This window comes from Hetaerina americana, unplaced genomic scaffold (genome assembly GCF_022747635.1).
Source record: "Hetaerina americana unplaced genomic scaffold, ioHetAmer1.1.p SCAF_54, whole genome shotgun sequence".
In the NCBI taxonomy this organism is placed as follows: Eukaryota; Metazoa; Arthropoda; class Insecta; order Odonata; family Calopterygidae; genus Hetaerina; species Hetaerina americana.
Genome location: NW_027287139.1, coordinates 2,962,501 through 2,985,934, shown reverse-complemented (window position 1 = coordinate 2,985,934; position 23,434 = coordinate 2,962,501). Strand labels below are relative to the sequence as shown.

The following is a 23,434-nucleotide window of genomic DNA, read 5'->3' as shown; positions in this document are numbered from 1 at the left end:
TTAAATTTATTTTCTTAAATTCCTGGCTTCCCTGATTCTACTGCATTAATTAGTTGAAATGTCCAATTTTAACTTTTGTAATGCGCAAAGTGAGCAAGATGAAGACTGCTAAATTAAATTATCCAACATTTCTTTCATAGAGTATAATGAATGACTTGAATTTTTAGCTTTTTGTTTGATAGCATTTGGCCATAATCACACAACCTGAAGTAATGCCTTTGAACCATGCCCACCAAAGAGTTAACGCAAACAGTGATGTGCTTATATTCAACACAGGTACTAACCTATTTTTTTATTAATTCTAGCTGTTGAAGGATCACTTCTGAGATAATGAAATTTCTATGAGCAACGTGTAAGCAAGTAAGTAATCTACCAGTTAAGGTCGGTTTTGAATGGCCACAACTACAAAATTAATATTTTCTGACTCCTAATCAAACACAACCCAACATCCTACTCTACAACAAGTCCCTCTTCATCTCTGTGTACTTCCTTCCTCCCCTCATCCAACATCCTTATCATATTCCGGCCCCTTCCTCGCTAGCCTAACATTCTCCCCTCTATGATAGTCTTCAACATCCCACTCCCGATCAATATGCCCTTCATCATTTTTCCTGCCTCCTTAGGATTTCCCCGAACAATCCTATCTTCATTCACCATACCTAGCATTTCCTCATTTGTTTTCCTTTCCACCCATTTCACCTTCTTCATCCTTCTCCGTCCACACATTTCAAAAGCCTGCAATATATATCCATCATCCTACTTCAGGGATCATTTTCCACGCCATACATAACTACACTCCATTTCAAAGTTTTGACATATCTTTTCTTAATATCCTTACTCAGCGTCCCTGTCATCAACTCCCTCCTCCTCACGAAAGTCTCTTTGCCTAACGCAATTCTTCTACTTACGTCCCTACTACTTTGACCATATTGGTCCAAAACACTTGTGAGGTATGTGAACATTTCCACCTGCTCTAATTTTTGCCCTCCTATTTTAATGTTAACCTCAGCATATTACTTTCTGGAAAATCACATAACCTTTGTTTAATTAATTTTGATTCTCATCCCATATCTGTTGCACTGAATGTCCAATTCATTCAGCAATAGTTGCAACCCCTTGGCTGACTGACAAGCTAAATCTTGGTCACCAGCAAACCTAACTGATTTCATGTATTCCCCTCCTACTTTCATTACTACCTCCAGCTCTTCCCATGCCTCTTTAATCATTACCTCCACATTCTGTTCAGGTGATAATGGACAACCCTGCCTTACATGCCTTCCTAAAACTGCCCATCCGGACTCCCTGTTCCCCACACGTACCTGCGCAGTCTGAGATATGTACAGATTACCGATTAGCCTCCTGTCCCTCCAATCTATTCCTATTTTCTGCAATATACTCATTAGTTTTTCCCGATTCAATCTATCAAACACCTTTTCAAAATCTTCAGAATAGGAAAATACGCCCTGATTGTATTCTATAATCCTCTCAATTATTGATCTTATCCCCCTTCTTCCAACATTTTCCTAAGCTTTCTAATAGTTCCACAGGAATTTTGTCTGCCCCCACGGCCCTAATTGACTTCATCTCCCTTAATACCCTCTCTATCTCATCGTCGAGTATGCCTGGACCTAAGCTATCTTCCTCTATGTCATGTTCTCTTTCTATGTCTAACCTTGCTGGCCTAAGTTCTTTACCATACAGTACTCCTACATATATATTCCTTAAATATCTCTTGAGTCTTTTCTGTGTCAACTATTATCTTCCCCAAAATATCTCTAACTGTTAACACAGATCTTACCTTCTTACTTCCCAATAGTGGTTTAACCTTGCTGTATAGCACACCAATTTCACCCTTCCTCCGCAAAACTTTCCAGATCCTCACACTATGCCTTCCACCATGCTACTTTTGCTTTATTTGTAAGCCATCTCATTTTATTATTTAACTCTTTGTACTTCCTTCTCCCTAGCTCGGTATTTACATTCTTCTATTTCTTTCTCTCATCTATCTTTCTCATCACCTCATCCGTGATCCATGATTTCCTTGTCCTTTTCCCTTGAACAGCTCCTATATATTTCCTCATGGCTTTCGATATCTATTTTTTGATATATCTCCATTTATTTTCAATAGTACTCAGCTCTTTACCCTCATCCATGATTTTCTTTAAAACCTGCTGATGCTCCTTCCTTTTCAGTCCAGTTAATTCCTCTTCATCTCATTTCCTAACCTGGCCCTGGCCTTATCTTTTTGAAACGGGCACTACACTTCATAACAACTAAATTGTGATCAGAGTCTGCATCTGCTCCCGGGAAGCTGTGCGAATATATCACACTGTTCCTAAATCAGTGCCCACCCATAATATGATCAAACTAATACCTGTCGAGTCACCTGGCATTTTCCATGTATGCCTATGCCTTTTGTGGTTTCTAAACCACGTGTTGGTGATGACTAACCCCTATCTCCTGCAGAATTCAATTGCTTTCTCCCAATGCTGTTTACTTGTACCTACACTATATAGTTCCCCATCTCATCACTATCCCTTTCTTTGCCTACCATCACATTCCAATCCCCATCACTATCAAATGTTTCCCTGCAGGAACACACGTGATCATGTCCTCCAACTGGTCATATATCCTATCAATTTCTTCCTTCTTATGATTGCTTGGTGGCATGTGTACCTAAATGATGACCAAGTTCATTGGTTCTACTTTCATCTCTATTAGTAACATTCTATCCATTGCTTACTTGCTATAATTTGAATATACTTCTTCCTACTTTTTTATTCAATATTATGGCTACCTCTTTTTGACTTTCGTCTCCTCCCCTCCACTGTATATTATTGGATAATAATCACTCCAGTAATCCCCGCAATCCTTCCATCTCACCTCACACAGACCTAAAATATCTGTATTTCCTCTTCACATCCCTCCCTTTATATTCTCTAATTTTCCTGTCCTCAACTTGTCCAAACATTCTAAGGTCTTATTATAACTAATTCTGTCTTCTTCTTCAATATCTTCTGTCCTGCTGCAGTCGGTTTTCCTTTGCAAGTGTTTTGTGAGATGATGACCATGGAAGCCTTGCTTCTCCTGCTGCCGAGCATAACATGCAGCTGATTGGGCCAAGTCCCATATGTTCTAGGACTCATATTCACCATACTGTTTATCATTATATTCTTGGGAATGATAATTGAGGGGTTACCCATTGCCTTCCTCAAAAATGGTTTTAACATGACACCATCACTCAATGGTCGCCCTACTGGGGTCAGACCTCTTTGCAGACACCTTACTGGGGAAAAGACCATGCATGGACTGCCAATTGTCTGGCTCCTAAACTTGATCTATCTGACATGGGTGACCCTGCCAGGGGCATTTATCATTGCTCCTGCCAGCACAGCTCTAGGGGTCATTGGAATGCACAAGCTCTTCCACCACGACAAGGTGTTAGTCAATGGGAGGGGGAGACATATGTGTAAAAGGCTTAATCTATATTAATATCAGCAAATAATGCATACATTGGTAACTTTTTACAGTCCGCATTAATGAATTTAGCTCTTTATATTTTCTTTTTAAAATCCAGAATAATATATCTGTCCTCTCTTCTTTGCATAAGAATATGGATATGCCCTATTATTCGTGTACAAAAGATATTAATTCTACTCTTTGGAAGTTCATCTGGTTAACTAATGGGATAAAAATTATTTGAAAATTATGCGGAAAATATGACAGAAACTTTGGAGGAATTTTGTCCCCCAAAGTGACAATTATTTTAGAGCATGAAGTGTATTGATTTTTGTTTTGCAAAGGGATGATTCGCTGCTGTGCCTACTTAATACACCTACAGTTATGAAAGAAGGAAAGGGTAGACAGCAGTGCCAAGATTTCAGAAATGGCCACACCAATGTGTATGATGCACGGCAGAGTGGCCAGCCCCGTATCCAGACCAATGAAATCATTCAACAAGTGGACCTTAGAACTGTGATCTGATCAACAAATGATGATTAGTGCTCTCCTAATTAAGTTTCTCTTGTTGGACAGACCACTGTTCACACGATTGTTTCAGGAATGCTCTGATATTACAAATTGTGCACGAAGTGGGAACTGGAAATGCTTACCGACTATGCAACTATTTCCCCTTCGTGCCCTTGAAACAGTGGCTTGCTGGAGAATGGTTTGAAGATGATGAGGAACTCAAGACTGCCATTGCCAACTGATTCAATTTACAGGTGGTGAACTTCTATGCCAAGGGATTAAGGAAGCTGGCGCAGAATAATGAAAAATGCTTAGAAGTGACCAGCGTTTATGAAGAAAGGTGAAGTAGGCTTGTGGGAAACCAACACCCTCAATGAAAGCTTTTTATTATGAATGAATTTTTATGACCATTGACAAAAAAAAATTGTGAACAGCTCGATTCCACCTTCCCCAACTCTCCTGTTTTTGCCCTTTAAATAAAATATCTGTGAGCCCATCACCAGTGTTATTTAATTCAATTAAAGAAAAGGGAATATTAATGGACTGCTGCTCCTTAGTATGCAATGAGGTGGGTCCCAGTTCCCTTCCACATCTCAGTGCTGCAGCCATTTAAATTATTCATACCATGCCTGCAGTGTAATGAGTGTTGCTGCTTTGACCACTAGGGTCTCCACCTTCATTCATTAATGTTAAGGAGGGCTTCAGCCTGCCACCCTTGGTCTTTGGCAGCCTATTGTTAGGTGGCAGCCATCCACCAAGCCATGGCCTCTCCATAGGCTTTTGTGGAATTTTTACGACATCTTAGGCAAGGATGATCTTCTACGTCCTCTAAGTACCATCAGTAACTGTCCACCATTACTTATTATTAATCAAAATACACTAGCTTATTTTAAAGCTAATCTCTACATCTGATCATACATGCTGATCCCATCATCCACAACCCTATGGCTTATAAAGCTTAGCCATGATGACAACTGGGTAGTGCCCTTTAATCATGCAATGTTTTCTGGGACAAGTTTGGACTTTCAATCTCCCCAAGTAACTCACCATGCTCCAATAATGTTAGGTAATTAAAGTTTATTAAATAGCCCCTTGAGTAGGTATAACAAAATCTACCATTATGGTAAAACATGAACCTTGAGGCATTTGCAGGGTAAATGTTTAAGTAAATAATAAAGTTAAAGTAATGGTAAAAATTAAAGTAAAATGAATAGCGTCATTCATAATAGTAATCCTAGTTAGTTATGCTAACAGAATAAAATAATTTGGCCAATGCCTCAAGACATTGAGAAGGGCAATATTATTTGAAGACTGTGATAAAAAGGAGGGTGTTTGGCAAGTGAGGAAGGGGCAGGAATAAGATAGGGATGTTGGACAGAATGAAAGGAGGGAGGAAGTTTACGGGGATGAAGAGGGGGCTTATTGTAGAGTAGGATGTTGGGTAGTGTGTGTGTATGTATGTATATATATATATATATATATATATATATATATATATATATATATATATATATATATATATATATATATATATATATATATATATATTTGGATGGACACAATCTTTCAAACAGCACAGATCATCCTCAATTCTGCATACTTCAAGAAGAAGAAACTACAAATTCTTAATCTCACTCCAAATGAAAGACATAAAATAAAATAAATACTCTTTCTTCCCTTCACTCCATCCAACACCCCTAGCCTATTCCCCTAACACCCTTTCCTCGTTTGCCCAACATTCTCCCTTCTATCAACATCCCATTACCAATCAAAATGCCCTGCATCCATTTTTCCTGCCTCCTTTGGATTTTTCCCACAATCCCCACTCCTGCCCCACCCTACCTAGCACTTACTCATTTATTTTCCAGTCTCTGCATTTCATCTTTTTCATCCTTCTCTACCCACACATTTCAAAAGATTTCAATATTTACCTATCATCCTGCTTCAATGACTCTGCTTGCTTCATCTGGACTCTCCATCTTCAACTCGCACCTGAGCAGTCTGAGACATGCACAGATTGTGGATAAATCTCCTACTCATCCAATCTACTCCTATCTTCTGCAATGTACTAATCCAGGTCAAGGCGAATGATTTTCACACTCTGAAATTGTTGCATTGAAATTCACATTAGCGGATGACTACGTTAAAAGTTACTGTTGCGGCATCTCCCGCAGTTTCTTTGGAATAATTCTGCTCAATTCACACCATCAAGTGCCTGCTTATTAACCACAAGAAAAAATACACTCATATTGCATTCCATGTTCCTCTCTATCAATGACCTCATTACTGCTTTCGCATCACCCGTGCCTTGTCTACCCCCTCAGCTTTATTTGATTTCAATTCCCTTAATGCTCGCCATCAAGTACCCCTGGACACAGGCTATCCTCATCTATGCCATATTATATTTCTATGTCTAATCTTCTAATCTAGCTGGCTTAATGTCTTGACCATGCGGTTCTTCCATACATATATTCCCTCCCTCTCCCTAAATCTTTTACAGTACAGCTAATAATTTTATTGCCTTTTCTTTTCCTGTCAATCTTTCTAATCGGCTCATCCATAATTCATGCTTTACTTGACCTTTCCTTATTTACTGTTACTTTAGTTTCTTTTGTGATGTTTGATATCCATTTTTTGATACTATTATTTTTCCTCTATTGTACACAGCTCCCTGTACTCACTCATAATTTTCTCTAGAGTCTGCTGATACTCCTTCCTTGTGGTTTCTGCTAATGCTTCCAAATTGAATTTCCTAAAATGCCTTCCCTGATTTATCTTTTTCAATCATATGCTACAATTCATTATTCGGAGTCATCACTTTAAATCCTAGAAATCAAATTATATATTTTCACAAAAATTATTTTCTGCATTAAGATCTCTTGGAGTTTTTGGTGCAGAATGAATAATTTCATTTGTTGATATGCAAAGCACAGAATGCATGAAATAAATAACCGCATTGAACCATTCTAATATTATTTCACAGAATCCTTCTTCAACTTTCCCAGAATATTACAGTTTATTACTTGGAAAATATAAAATATGTTTTCATGGTACCTATGTACTTCCATTAAATTCAAATATTAGCCTTTCCGGTCCACTTTCTGCTCACAATCATTAATACTAGTATATGACTTAATGATGGTCTCAAAATTCTCCATTCCTTTTCAGCCTTTATTCATGCCGAAGTTAATAATCACCAATTTTCGTTCCACAGGGACCAGAATGTCCTCTTCTCCTTTAGTTTCCTGTGATCTTTCCAAAATATTTAGATATGACAGCATGGTTTAATGAAGACTCGAGTAGAACAGAAAATACTGAAAATGACTTCCAAGAACCATCAGGCCCCTTAATATTTAATTGTATTGAACATTTCAAGAGAATTTTAAAAATATTTTTAATTGAACTCTTAGGCACTAGTTTTTCATTGTCTCTGATCATGTGGTAAATATCTTAAAGAACTTACCAAATTTTCACACCAGCACCTCCATTTTATTCCCTTTTCGAAAGATTTTTATTTGTCCCGGTTGCACTTCAGGTAAACCCATACACTTAAAGCTGAATAACACAGTCTGTTGTCCAAAATTAGCTTCAAACCTAGGTTAAGTATGGGAGAAACAACAATTATCCACCTATGGGCCTTCATCCTAGCCAGTGTATACAGAATGAACTCACAGAAATGCACAGGAGGGAAGGAACATTGTGTAACTCACTCAGTACTGATGTTCACCTCCGGTGGTTTCCCCATTGCATTCTGCACCACTAAAAAGAGCTTAGTCACTATCTCTATCACATGTCCAGTCTGGAACACAAAGTCTCCCTTCTTCTTGCCCATGTCACTCTGAAATAGGCATCCAGGAATGTTTTGGCTGCTCATCGCTTCATTAGCGGGGCTACTCTGCAAGCATACAATGAGAGGGACAGCCACAAGGGGTGCAGGGTAAGAAGCAATAGCCTACCACAAATACACACAAACTCTAGCAGCAACTAAGAAAAGTCAAAAAACAATCATATAGCTTTCCTCCATTGTGTCACTACATTGAGAGAATCTTTCAACTGAATATATGAGCCGCCACAGCATACCATTAGACTACAAGTATTTTCAATAGAGACTCAGGTGTGATGTGGTTGAATCTTTCCATAATTCCACAGAGAAAAACACTCGAAATTTTCCACTTAATACAGCACTATTATTTAGTCAAAAATTGCGTGTTTTTCTCTGTTTCTGTCATCACAAATATTTTATTAATTTTTTGGTGAGAGTTACTGCAATGTTTACCTCCCTTGTGGTCATTTTTTGGCGTTAAAGATCAAAGAACTTAATTTTTACCAAATTTAATGGAAGCATGAGGATGGCTGTTTAATGTTTACCTGTAATAAGTTTTATAACATTAAATACATACATGTACACTGTTTTATTATTTAAGATCATAAAATAATTATTATGTTATGAAATTCATTATAATTATTCATATGGTCTTTTGGAAAAACTTCAAGTCCATAATATGTAGTCCATTATCATTATGTAATGTTTATGGTGAGTAATTAACACTGAATATGTTTACTATATAACAGATTTAACTTACAAAAAATTGCTTAATAATGTGCTCTATAAATAAGCTCATGGCTCACTTTACAATTGAATGCTTCCATAATAATTATTCATAACATTGGAAAGTTCACTTATCATAGGATTTTCTGATCACACCACAGTTTTGCTGATTTTCATGCTGTGAAAAATTGTGTACCCATCGCAATGCCTTCTATAAATTATGTCCCATAGTAATTTATGAACTCTGAAACAATGCATGTATTCATTATTGCTCTGTTGTTACTTTGGCCTAACTCAGTAGATGAATTGATCAATAGTTAGAGTTTGAAAAATGTATGATATGATGCAGTTTGAAATGTATTTCCCATCAGCAGAGTGGTCTTTAACTATTGTGCCTGACCACAGAACAAATACAACTAGATATAAATCACCAAACTGCAGACCACCAACAAGAGAGCACCAAGAATTACTCCCTGCCATTCAAAATGTTGTGAACTTTTCAATAGAGCAGTTTCTTAATAAAATTAAGAATACAATGTACCTTTCCACTGTCCTTTATTTGCGTACAACCGGTTTCAACGCTCAAGCATCATCATCAAGCTACCTGATGATGATGCTTGAGCGTTGAAACCGGTTGTACGCAAAGAAAGGACAGTGGAAAGATACTTTGTATTCTTCATTTAATTAAAATGAATTTCCACAAGGTTGAGCCGGGAACAATTGAATAGAGCAGTTTCTCTTCATGAGAGTGATTCAGGATGATAATGCATTGGATTTTCGAATTCCAATTAAAATTTCAAGTTTTTTATGAATGAGGAATTTTATGTGAGAAAACCAAAATTTGCAATATTATCATTTGAAGAAGCCTATGGAGCCATTTGGGAGAAAGCAGAGAAAGAACAGAGAATTAAAATGCCACAAGATACATCAAAATCTGACCCTGGGCAATGACATGAGTGCATTTCATAGGTTACGCTGGTGAGCAGCAGGCATTATGAAAGTTCGAATTGTTTTGTATACAATTACACCAAATATATATAAAGAAACACGCATTGGGGGCCAAAAGGGTGGAGTCCTTCGATTAGCAATGTAGCAATAGGATAGTAGAATGTACCTGATGTTGCGAAGGCTTAAAACAAGGTGCATATTATACGTGTTGATAAGAATACCTTTTACAACAAGAATACCTTATATATATATATATATATATATATATATATATATATATATATATATATATATATATATATATAAATATACATACATACATACATATATATATATATATATACTCATATATACAGAAGCAGATATAAGGAAAAGGGATAGGAACACATATAAAGGACGAACACAACAGAGGTGGGGAAGGCGGAATCCTGTCGAATGTCTATTTCTCCTTTGGTGGGTGAAACAGCCCCCTGACGCCATCTCTTGGCTGAAAGAATCGGGGCGCTTGGCGACATATTAGACCCACGGATCTCAGGGTAAATTGACTATCCTCGATAGCTCAAGTGGTTAAGAGCATCCGCCCGGCAAGTGGAAAGATCCGGTGTTCGAGTCCCGGTTGAGGAAATATTTTTACTCTTGTGATCCGTTCGATTCCGCCTTCCCCACCTCTGTTGTGTTCGTCCTTTATATGTGTTCCTATCCCTTTTCCTTATATCTGCTTCTGTATATATGAGTATTTAGTGGCTATCGGTTGAAGGTGGTGGTCCACCGGTCCATCGGTTGACCACCACCTTCAACCGATAGCCACTTCACTCCCTTCTTACATTAAAGACTCGCACCACTTTCTGGAACGTCTACACTCAATCCCAATTCCGCATAACACAACCATTCTCATGGCCACGATAGACGTCACATCTCTGTACACCTCCATTCCCCACAAAGAAGGCTTAGAAGCCCTGAAACATTACCTTTCCCTACGATCCACACCACACACCCCATCCACAGATTTCCTCCTCGAATTAAGCCAAATCGTTCTTACCAAAAATGCTTTTCAATTCAATGACAAAATATATTTACAAATAAAAGGCACTGCAATGGGCACGCGTATGGCTCCTGCATACGCCAATCTTTTTATGGGTAAACTAGAACACGACTTTCTGCAACAACAAACCCTAAAACCACTTTTCTGGGCCCGCTATATTGATGATATTTTCCTCCTTTGGTCCCACGGACGCGAAACTTTATCCTCTTTCATTTCCTCTCTCAACTCCTCCTCCTCAGTTTCATTCACTTCTTCTATATCCGACTCGAATATTACCTTCCTAGATATCGATATTCACCTCCAAAACAATACGTTTCACACTTCAGTCCACATTAAACCAACCAATAAGCAACAGTATCTTCATTTCGACAGCTGCCATCCTCCTCACACAAAGCGCTCCATCCCATTCTCACTCTCTATCCGTGGCTTCCGTCTCTGCAACAACACCCCCTCCCAACAGAAATACTTGGACCAGCTGCATGAATCCCTCAGAAAATGTGGGTACCCTGAAAAACTGCTAAACAGTAAAATCCTCAAACCGTCAACACAATACACTCCCCTCCCCAAACCAAACCGCCCAAAATGCCCTAATCTTATCACCACTTTCTTCCCCGGTACCCACAAAATTAAACATCTAATCCGTGACCTCTTCCCAATTATCAATAACAATCAGTCCACATCACTTTTATTCCCACACTGTCCCTCTGTTTCATTTAAACGCCCGTCGAACCTGCGAGACATCTTTAAGTCCACAAATCCAACTTCAAGCACCCCCGTCTCTCCCCCGCCCCTATCCGCACCATGCAACCGCCCACGCTGCAAATGCTGTCATCTTTTAAGACCCTCCCCCTCACTCAGTACCAACTCCCAACCACTCGCCACCTGTACCTCAAAAAATATTATATATCGCCTCCTTCTGCCCTGCCTTCTACGTGGGCGAATGCACGACCGCACTTTCCCTCCGCATGAATAACCACCGTTATTCCACCAAATCCCCCACCTTTCTTAATTATCCCATCCCTACTCACACCGCTTCCCACAACCAATCTTTTGACGACTGCTTCTCTGTTTCGGTGATTGAAATCCTTCCCAAATCTGCGAGTATAATAGAGGTGAGAACCCGCGAGATGGCGCATATCTGGGTGGCCCAATCATTCAAACCGCCCGGGCTGAACCAAGCCCACTGAATGCATCAATTGGCTGCCTACATATCCCCCCCACCCCCTTGTTCATTTCCTATTGGTCCCTTTACCTCTCCTTCCCCCACCTCTCCCCCGCACATCCTCTCCGCTCTTCCCCGAGAACGCCATTCTGAAGACGACAGCCGTGCTGTCGAAACGTAAAATAACAAATTGTGAGTGTCCTTTCTTTGTGTCTCTATATTCTAAAAATCTACATCTGTGTTTTTATATATTTGTGTGTCGCCGATGAGCGTTCCATTTCGAAGATATTTTATATATATATATATATATATATATATATATATATATATATATATATATATATATATATATATATAATATACATATATATATATATATATATATATATATATATAATATACATATATATATATATATATATATATATATATATATATATATATATAATATATAAAATACATATATATATATATAGAAAATATATGTATGGGAAATCAGGAGGAGGTTACTCTAATTTTCATGTACTGTAGCCGCTCAGTCCAGTGTAAGATTTAGGCTCAATCCAAGCTTTACAACATTTTCCAGAAAGATTATGATTTGAGTGACAATGTACATGTGTGTGTATCAGAATACTTGCATGTACCTATGGTGTCAAGTTTGACTGCAAACATAAATCATAGAAGAAGTTGGACGACATCTTTTGGGGTTTTAACATAATTTTTTCAATAGATATGCATGCATCAACAGTTGGTGATTATCCATGTTTAAAATCACTCTTTTACTTATTAAAGAAGCGTTTAATAAACAGAAAATTAATCAATACTTGCCCCATGCATCAAAGGAAGTAGAATTTTTTAAGAGAAAAATATTAAACACACTCCAATATGTATGCTTCCTTAACCTTGTACAATTAGAGTAAAAATAAAGAATAATATCATAACCTACCTCATGCAAGAAAAACACCGGCATTGAGCAAGGAATAATATTAACATTCATCTCCGAGCTCAGGGACCCTACAAGGAGACTCCTTCATTAAAGTTCCCCTTGTAATATCCCAATGCTGAGAGTTGCTGAGGAGTCTTAACATTGGTACTGAACACCTTAGTGGACCACAAATAGACTGGTAGTGGACTAATTGATTTGGTGCACGATTGTTTTAAATAATTGAATCTGATTTATAAAAAATAGACGTATACATTTTGAAGGTTCATATCAGTATGAGGTTATTCTATAAAATGGCAAAATATCAGCCCACACAGTTGAAACTTCTACTTTAAAACATATTCCCTGAACTTTAACTATGATTCTTCCTGCATTTTCTAACAACTATATGCATATGTTTTAAAGTTCAGCCTGAGTTAGAGTGGCAATATGCCCCAGTGCTAACAACAAGAAAAGCAGAGTCCTTCCTAGGGAACGTGTGTTGTTTCAATCAGATTGGTTGGCTCCACGAAGAAGAGCAGACGGCAAGATAGAAATTAGACACACGGAAATCTCAGGGAGCACATGGATCACCAGTAGCATATGGCAAGCAAAAATGTGCTTAATTTTCTTCAATGAGCATTTCTAGTGACTTGCATTAAAATAATGCTGTTGGCTGTCAGTTCTAATAATGTATGGTGCATGCTTACATTGGCAGAAATATTTTAGCTAGTACCATTTAAAATACAATGAATACATATTCATTACAGTATAAGTATTCAATATTACTACAATCATGAGAGGGGAAATCTTTTACAGGTTATAAAAGCTGAAATTATACTTTCCCAATGCAAATACAATAACAACACAAATAAACACATGTTGATGTTTTAGGACTTCAGCACTAGCACATATCAACTAATTACGCATTTCAAATTAATTACGACACAAAATAGAATGGAGGCTACGAATGTTAATAGATAATTAAACTATCGATGCTTTACCTGGGCTATTATTGTACATTTTAGATTTTATCCATTCAAAGAGAAATGAATAATTAAGAAGTGTGTACAAGACAACATTTCCCATTATTCATGCCACATTGATTCATGCAATCTCATTTCAGAGAGTCAAAAGAGTCACATACTGTTCATATTATAATTTAAATATTTCATAAGACATAAATGCCAATGATCCCAAATATAATTAATCAAATGCCGATATTTTTTCAATCAACAATACTTACTGCTCTAACATGAAACACTGCAACATCATCCAAAAATGGACTCAATGAAAGTCTGTATATTTCGGCAGCAGGCACTCTGTACTTCACTTGCAAAGTTCTTTGGTCTAATATCAACATAGAGCTGGTAGAGAGGACAAACAAGATTGGCACAAACTAAAAAGAAAAAAGATATATATCACTTCAAAAACAAAATAATTTAATAATAAAAATCTTTTGACATAAAATCTGAAGAAATCTTGAGAAAATATTTTTCCATTGTAAACCATTGAGAAATCACTCATCCTTTACATTCATACCATTTCATCAACACTTGAAGAGGAAAGAATTTTCAAAAATATATGTTGCATTGCTCTTGGTTGAAATTCCTAAGTTTGGCTAATGTCAATTTTGATTTATTTTGTGTAGGCGGATCATACTTTTACAAATACATGATTCTCAAATTATAATGCACTGATGGTGGCAAAGAGTTGAATCAGGTGGAAAAATAAAGTTACTATAAAGGGAACACAAGCCATGTATCAGTAAAACCATTACCTTATACAGAAAAAAATGATAATCAATATATAGGTAGCTACTGTAGGAGTGAACAATCTTATTTACATTTCCAGTATTGAGACATTTAGTGATATTGTCTTAGGGATCTCCGAATAATTTGGGATACAGTACTAGTGATCTGATTATGGTTCCACATCTTACTATGGTGGGTCGCGGTAGTCCAGGGGTAGAGCATTGGACTACTGACTGGAGGGTCCCAGGTTCAATTCCCAGGCATATCTCCTGGCCCCCCTACCCTGATGTGTGAATTTCACACGCCTTATAGGGCTTGGTACTGTGTGAACTGTACCATCACCTACCAAACCGACCTTCGGGTGGATAACTGAGTCTATGGTTATATCTTACTATGCTAAATGGCATTTGAAGTGCACACATCAATACGGTGGCCAGAGAGGCCAGTCCCCCTCCCTCCGCTACTTGCAGTTTCCAAAAAAGAGAAGGTTCTCATAAAACCATACTAAGCTAGAGTGAATCTATGGATCTCATCACATGATAATTGGATTTGAACTTGGGCCCTCTAGTTAGGAGCTGAATGCTGGGCTACTAAACTCATTCCTCAAATAAGTACCTTTATCTAAATATTATATGTAGGCATATGGTCCTCCATTCTCTTGATATATTTTAAGCTATCAAAGTATTCCTTAGGATGATTAATTGCATTTGGATAAAAAACATGACTTGATAAGTTGCTCAATGCAAAGAAAAACACATATTTTGCAGATAATTAATTTAAAAAAAACAATAATTGGTTGACATTTAAATTAAAATAAATAATAAATTCCTACAGAGCAAATTTGTTTGTTATTGCCATATTTAACTTACCTTTTTAAGCACAGTTCTGGCTGAGAAAAATTTCCAATGAAATATGCAGATTTTTCATTGGAATGCCTCCCTCTCTACCTCCAGAGTTGGTTTTAGCTTACTCAAACGCTTTATGAAGATGCGAGTGGCAAAAATAATATATTTTGTAGGATCTTAACTGCTTAAAGCTAACAGCTCAACATTGTTTCCTAAAGAACCTGTGCTGAGCTGATTACATTCTTAAATACATCAAATATGTTGAAAAATGAATATAGACATTAGAATAAAAAATATAAAAACATTAGAAACACACCAAGTCAATAATATGGCAAAAACAAGTTTTTCTCAAAACAATTAAAAATAAAACCTGAAAACATGCATCTTCAATTCCCATTGACATATATGAGAGCCTTTAACTTACATAGGGCCATGTTTCCATAATTTAGTTTGGAACCAAACTTTGAATGGAAACAGAACATTTCTCTGGGTAAATCATCTTATCCAATGAAAGCAACAACTTCATATTGGAAAGTAATGACTGGAAACATTTTTATTGTCTATCCAGGGCAGTTATATTGACACCAGGCAAAAAATGATCTAATCTCGAGGGGCAAAGTGGAGGTTATTTGCAAATGTATTCACTTCAATAATTGGTGAAAAATACAGAGAGAATCCTACAAAGTAAAAAAAAAACTTTTATCTCATTTTCACACCTACATGAAAAATTAAAAGAATATTTTAAACCAATTCAGTTCCTCTCATTAGACAGGTAAGCCTGAGTCAAGTAATATAAGCTATATGATGATAACTTGTATTTTTAGTAATTTATCATGAGCAAAGTGAAAGAAAGTGCATTTTATTCATAAATTACACCAGGTGAATGTAGCAAGATAGCAGATGAATATTCAGAGCTTATACATGTGGTGGCTGGAAACTTTATAGACCTGCCAAGAATTCAGCATGAAAAGTGAAAGATTCAGCAAGGAGTAATCTTCAGAAGGGATCAAAGGGTCATTGTAGTCAGGACAAATATAGCTGGATCTTGCCCGATACGCATATAGAGTAAAATCCTGCAAAATTCTAGTAGGATTACTGGGGGTGTCCCATTGGATCCTTGACGAATGAAGCCAGAATATTGCCTTAGCAGTATACATAGTGGCATGAAAGTTTCCCTCTTAGTCTAGTTAGTTCTGGCTAGATCCAGTTAGCTATAAGAAGTTCCTATTTTAATTTCCCTTATTCAACCTCAAGAGTTTCATTTGATCAATCATGATTTCTTTCACCCACACACATACATATATCTATCATATTTTCAATGTATAGATCATGCTAGTCCAGTTGGAAGTGGCCAATTATTAGCTGTAATTCATTACCAAAGTGAAAGAATGAATCTTAGGTTCCCTCAAATATCACGGGGAATATGACCAGGAACATTTCAATTGCAGTGGAGGATTGTCATACATGCCTTCAGAAGATTCCAGGATAATCCCTGGGCATATTCAAAAGTTATTAATTTTTTAGTAAATGCATTTTGAAAGAGTTATTTTATTTTAATATCCATATAAATGACAGCATTTTATTTCCAATGTCTTTTACAATGGAAGAGCTGATACAACCTTTAAATTCATTTTAAAATAAATTTGGGGGAAGTCAATTACTGTACCTTGATAGAGAAAATTAATTATAAAAACCAAAAAACAAAAGACTGCTGACTTTCAATTTTGTTATTAAAGCGTACAATTGAGAAATACATCCACTTAATTTTTCTCCTTCACCCAATGAAAAAAATCTCTCTCTGGAACTATAACTTTCAATTATAAATAATCAAAATAGTTATTGTAGGTAAGATCATTGGCTGCTTTTGCATTTGTGCCAGTTGGATAGGCAACACAATTGACAGAAAACCTCAAATGGTAATGCTGTACTTTCACCATCTTTTGATTATGTCATACAGCCCAAAGAGCTACTGATCAGAGCTTGATTTTGAGGAAGAGAAAAGAGGGGAGGGAGCAAAAGTGGATGACCTGCAGGTTTCGCACAGTTTCATCTTCCACTGCACTCAAATATTCATAAGCTCAAGCTTCTACAGAGCTGCAGTCTCAAACCAGAGACGGGGGCCAAGTCCAGATCCAAAAAAATCACAGCTATATTTCACTTAGATAGTCCAAATCTGCCCAATACAGGATTGCAATACTTGAAATTATGTACTTTGCTTTTCAACGACACAATGCATTGACACTAAGCCATCAAGTACACAGTGGCGGAATATGAAAACAACACCACATGAAAAGAGTAATGGTATTTTAAAAACGTTGAAACAGTGGTCACACATTAAAAAATGAGTCCTTTTAGTAATTGATACCACATTGATCATGCTAGCACCCAGATTTCATTTTGCTAAAGCAATATTTTGGCACTAAATTTGGACGACTAATTGAGACTTTTGGGAGGCCATCGGGCTTTTCTAGTCTAGCACTGAGCTTCTGGAGATAGCATAACCCATGGACATCCACTCAATGAGAAAACCCAGGCAGGAGGGACTTGTGGTGCGTGAAGAAAGGACAGGCAAGGAGGGAAAGCAGGCTATGAGCTTTAAACTGCATCACAGAAAAATAGTGAGACACTTGTGTAATAATGAACAGGATAGTATACATAAAGAGTTTGAATGAATATTGATTGAATGATGGTCAGGGAATCAGTGGTGGGAGTGTGTCAGCAGGGTCTACTTCATACCAGTAAAATAAAAAACCTAATCTTGACAACCATGTTCACTTCTATGTTAGCCTCATGGGAATCATGGCTAATTGTCAGGTGATCACTTTTACAGCACATCTATCTTTTGAGGACCAAAGTAGCTTTCCTACAATCTCAGGGGATTAAATATTTGGATGATAAATTTTATATTGGTTGAATGCACTAATGTTTAGTGATTTAAGAGAAATATTGATAAACTGTAACTTACTTTCCCACTAGATCTGGTGATTTTGTGGATAATGTCTGCAAACACAACATACTGGTCATTTGTTTCCACACATATCTTCTTCCATTGAACATTTTGGCGTAATCTGACATAATCACCAAGAAATGGATGCGAGACACTAGGGAAAGAAAATAGTTACCTTATTAGAACAAACTTTGCAACAATAAACTAAAAATTGACTATTATTGCAACTATCTCTAACACGTGTTCAGCAACTTTCCATTAAATTTACAATGATAGAGCATATTACAAATTTCAGGAAGATAAACTTCATTCAAGAATACATTATGCAATGGTGCACATTAAATTTTACCAATGACATTGCATAGAGTCCCACAGCTTATCACAACACATTCCTGAACAGCCTCAACATTATTGATCGGAAATTGATTAAAAGTTATTTACAAGGTCCCATGAATAGCACGGTATAGAGGTTACAAATACATCAGACTCAGTCCATCTTGCTACCTCAAATGAGCAGGGTAAGTAGGACTGAGAAACTGATATGCAATTAGGATAGAACAGGCACGATGGAAGACAAGCAATGGAAAGAGAAATGGGCCAGAGGAAACGAATAGAATTATGACCTTTGCAGTTGAAAAGGCTTCTCTGTAAAATGTTCAACCAGATTCTTCTTGAAGGAGATGAAATACTGGAAAAATGGTGTTTATAATAAATATCCACAATTTATAAAAAACGAAGTAAGACAGTCCCTAATAATTATAGGAGCATTAGTGTAATGGCATACATTGGTAGAATTTTGAGCAGCAATCTAAAAGGTATGCTGGAACATGAGATTGAAGGGAAGATCAGACAGGGTTCACTATGGGACGGGGTGGTTCACAGGGGACTGTATCTTGTATGTGTGAATCATATTTTTAGTCTCTCGCAAATAAGTTAGAAGATGCACACTAAGAATCGGGGTTCGTTTGATATTTGTGGATCTTGAGAAGTTGCATCTCAAGCTGGAGTTTAGATAAACAAGAAGTTCTCTGCTTCATATCAAACATCTAAAGGACTTAGAACAGGCCTTCTCAAAATACATACATGTGCAGAATGTGTGGGATCAATGGAATGAATCTTGGGGGGAATGGGCATCCCCTTTAGGCACAAAACAACATACTCTCTACCATTTGCAGATGACCAAGCATTGATTACTCAAAGTCAGCAGGATGCTAATTTTTTTATGAAAAAGTTATTATAAGCCTTTAAAGGAGGAGCACTTTGAATGTATATGGAGAATACAGAATACTACCTTGATCAAAATGTTCCCGGAATAACCACCGTGTGGCGCTCCCATCGTTCCGATTTGAGTTCTGTTTTTTTTGTTAAATTGGTACATCTGTTGTTGATATTCCCTTTAAATCTTAGTGTCATAACTTGACATTTGCCAAAGTTACGTAGCCAAGAGTACATCTATCTCTGTGTGTGTTGGCGATTTTTTACAATTTCAGAAATGGATTTAAATTTGCAACAACGAACTTGTATTAAATTTTGCGTAAAAAACGGATTTAGTGGCGCACGGACGTTGGAAATGTTGGAAAAGTGTTTCGGCAACGATTCTCTAAAAAAAACGGTCGTTTACCAGTGGCACGAGCGGTTCAGAAGTGGTCGTGAGTCAATCGAAGATGATGAACGCAGTGGCAGACCATCGACATCGAAAGTCGGTGAAAAAATTGATAAAGTAAAAGAAATGTTGGTCAATAACCGCAAATTAACCATCAGAGAAATAGCGGAGGACTTGAACATTGCCTATGGATCCGCCCAAGACATTGTGGTTAATGATTTGGGTTTCCGTCGTGTAGCAGCAAAGTTGGTTCCAACAGACCTCAATTTCATGCAAAAAAGAGACCGTGTTGACGTCGCAAAAGACATGATTTGCGAGGCTGAATCCCATCCCACATTCATCAAAAGGATCATTACTGGAGACGAGACGTGGGTTTATGAGTACGACACGCAATCCAGACATCAGGCAAGTGAATGGCGTTCACCAAATGAGCCGAGACCAAAAAAACCACGTCGTTTTCAGTCAAAAAAGAAGGCAATGCTGACGGTTTTCATGGATTACAACGGTGTAGTGCATCATGAATTTTTGCCAGAAGGCCAGACAGTAAACAAAGAGTATTATTTGGGCGTTATGAGACGTTTGCGTGAAGCAATTCGCCGAAAGAGACCAGAAATGTGGGCAGAAAACTCGTGGATTTTGCACCATGATAACGCACCGTCGCACAGTGCTATCATTATTCGTAATTTTTTGACAAAAAATGCAACAAATACCATCCAACAGCCACCGAATTCACCTGATTTGGCTCCCTGTGACTTCTTTCTGTTCAATCGAGTTAAAAAACCATTACGGGGAACGCGTTTTAGCAGCCGAGAGGAAGTAATGGAAAAATCGCAGGAAGCACTGATGGACATACCGAAAACCGACCGTAACTTTTGCAAATGTCAAGTTATGACACTAAGATTTAAAGGGAATATCAACAACAGATGTACCAATTTAACAAAAAAAAACAGAACTCAAATCGGAACGATGGGAGCGCCACACGGTGGTTATTCCGGGAACTTTTTGATCAAGGTAGTATTTGCTAGTAGAAGGAGATGGAAAAGATATTTATATGCCCCAAAGAACTGTCAAGGAAGTAAAACACTTTTAAGTATTTAGGCTTCTTTACTCACAAATCCGTATGGCAAGTAAGAATACAGAGCAGTACAGGCAAGAAAAGTAATTAAAATATTAAATAAGGCCTTGAATAGAGTTATATCTAAGGAAATAAAGAAGACAATCCAGTGAATAATAGTTAGGAGCATAGTGTCTTACTGCGCAGTGAGCTGGGCTATGAGTAAACTCTTTAAAAGTAAATGCAAGCTGTGGTGATGGAGGGTTAAGGAGGCGAGATGGGACACCACGATATCAGGAAACAAATGAAGGTATTAGACAGGGAATGGACATAAAAGAATTGGTGGTACAAAGGATTGAGAGATGAGCTCTCCAACTCTTGGCCACATTCAAAGAATGGACAAGGAAAGAGGGCCACAAACTGCACGAATGGTTACCACCCGAAAGAAGGAAACATTTACGGCTTAGGAAAACATGGAGAGCAGAGTAGTAGTAGTAGTTTTGAGGGGAGGCGACCGACAGCTAAGGTCATTTGCGCCATAGGGGATGGACAGGAAAGGATGAAGGGTGGAGAGAAACCCGGCGTCGGCATTAGCCTACTCTTTACGAAAGGCGCCAAGGGGTCCGCAGCTTAACGTCCCATCCGACGGACGCCGTACTCACTCAAAGTGCCCTCCACAAAGCACCTCAAGTAGGGATCGAGATACCTCTGAAAAATATTCAACACCGCCGGGATTTGAACCCGCGCCCTCAGGGTGGGAAGCCAGTACGTTAGCCCCCGCACCATCTCGATCCCCTGGAGAGCAGAAATAAACTAAATGATGAAGGATCAAGGCCTGGCAGAGGAAGATTGCAAACAATAGTAAGGCTGGAAGATGGGAATACAGGGTAATAAACTGAAAAGTGGAGAGTCTTCCCTTAAAATTAATAAGGAGAATCAATTATCTGTACTGAAAGGGGAAGAATGTAATGTATTTGTTTTTCTCTCTGTGACATACCACAACAATTATATCAGGGTAGTTAGAAGGGTTCTTGGAGTCGTCACCAGATGTCAGTGCTAGTGCAACGAGTTTCCTGCGTGGTAATCCTTCAAGAATCAACACACAAAGTGTCAGTGTTCTAGGAAGAGAGGGGTGGTGCAGATGCCTTTCAATTGCTGTTCACATGCATTGATTTGTAAAGATGGAAAAAATGGAGATTTGAGCAGTGATTATATAATTTGTAAAGAAAGGAATGAAAGCAAACGAAATTCATGGTGACTTTCATAACACTCTGGGGGACTCGGCTCCTTCATATTCAACTGTTGCAAAGTGGATTAACGAGTTTAAGTTTGGTCGGGAAAGCTTAGATGATGATCCACCCAGTGGTTGACCAAAATGTGCCACAGCCCCAGAAATTATTGCAAAAGCACATAAAAAGGTCCTGGAGGATCGAGAACTAGAAAAGGGAGAAATTGCTGAAGCTGTATGGATATCACCTGACAGGGCATATCACATTTTAACAGTGGAATTGAATGTGAACAAATTATCTGCTAGAGGAGTGCCACAATTCTTGATGTAGGATCACAAACGCATCGCATTGGAAATTTCCTAGCAATGTTTGACTCATTTTAAGAGCAACCAACAAGATTTTCTGCATCGGTTTGCGATCACAGATGACACTTGAGTCCACTATACCCCAGAGACAGCAGTCAAAGCATTTGAAACCTGTTGATTCACCACCACCAAAGAGAGCAAAGGCAATACGGTCAGCCGGGAATGTGATGGCTTCAGTTTTATGGGCAAAATTTTCTGGACAATGCTTCACTGACCTTCTGGAAAATGCGAATGATTTTTACACTCTGAAATTGTTGCATTGAAATGCACATTAGCGGATGACTCCGTTAAAAGTTACTGTTGCGGCATCTCCCGCAGTTTCTTTGGAATTTGTCAAAGTGAAAACACCGTAAGTGTTTAAAGTTGGCTTTAACCTCGTGGACTGTGGCGCGTCGCGCACGACTACAAATGCCTGTGACATTGTATGTACGGTATTTCGTCACAACATATTGTTCCTTTAAAAAGCCCCAAAATTTCAGAGTTTAAGAGGACGCCTCGGTAGCTTAAGTGGCTAAAGCACTCGACCGGATATTGAGGGATCTGGGTTCGAATCCCAGTCAAGGCGAATGATTTTTACACTCTGAAATTGTTGCATTGAACATCACTTATAGTATTCAATTGTTCCCGGCTCAACTTTGTGGAATTTCATGTTCATTAAATGAAGAACAACATGTATATTTCCACTGTTCTTTATTTACATACAACTAGTTTCAACGCTTAGGTGTCATAATCAGGTACAAATTACCTGTCTCTCACCCACCCCTCCTCTCCCTCATGAATGGCATTAAAATGGACCGCAACTTGATTAATTTGTACCTGATGATGATGCTTAAGCGTTGAAACTAGTTGTATGTAAATAAAGAACATTGGAAATATACATTGTGCTCTTCATTTAATGAACATCACTTATGCCTCAGCCATTAATAAGTTCAATTATAACAAACACTAAGCAGGTAATAAAATGCATTACTTTATGGCATTACCTATTTTCATGCATGACTAAACTTATGTTAAAAGCAGCATGAGATCCTTTTTTTAATAATGT

The 23,434-nt window shown here is 37.8% G+C and overlaps 1 protein-coding gene across 1 annotated transcript in view; it reads right to left on the bottom strand.

The window, feature by feature from the left end:
• LOC139694749 (unconventional myosin-Ia-like) overlaps positions 1–23,434 on the bottom strand; it is a 151,489-nt gene that overhangs the window by 5,034 nt on the left and 123,021 nt on the right. Inside the window, exons 22-25 of the mRNA XM_071593253.1 lie at positions 18,157–18,292; positions 13,839–13,991; positions 7,680–7,864; positions 7,433–7,563 (exon numbers count right to left, since the gene is read on the bottom strand). Of these exons, the coding sequence (XP_071449354.1) occupies positions 7,440–7,563; positions 7,680–7,864; positions 13,839–13,991; positions 18,157–18,292 (598 nt within the window). The 3' untranslated portion in view covers positions 7,433–7,439. The remainder of the gene's footprint in view (positions 1–7,432; positions 7,564–7,679; positions 7,865–13,838; positions 13,992–18,156; positions 18,293–23,434) is intronic.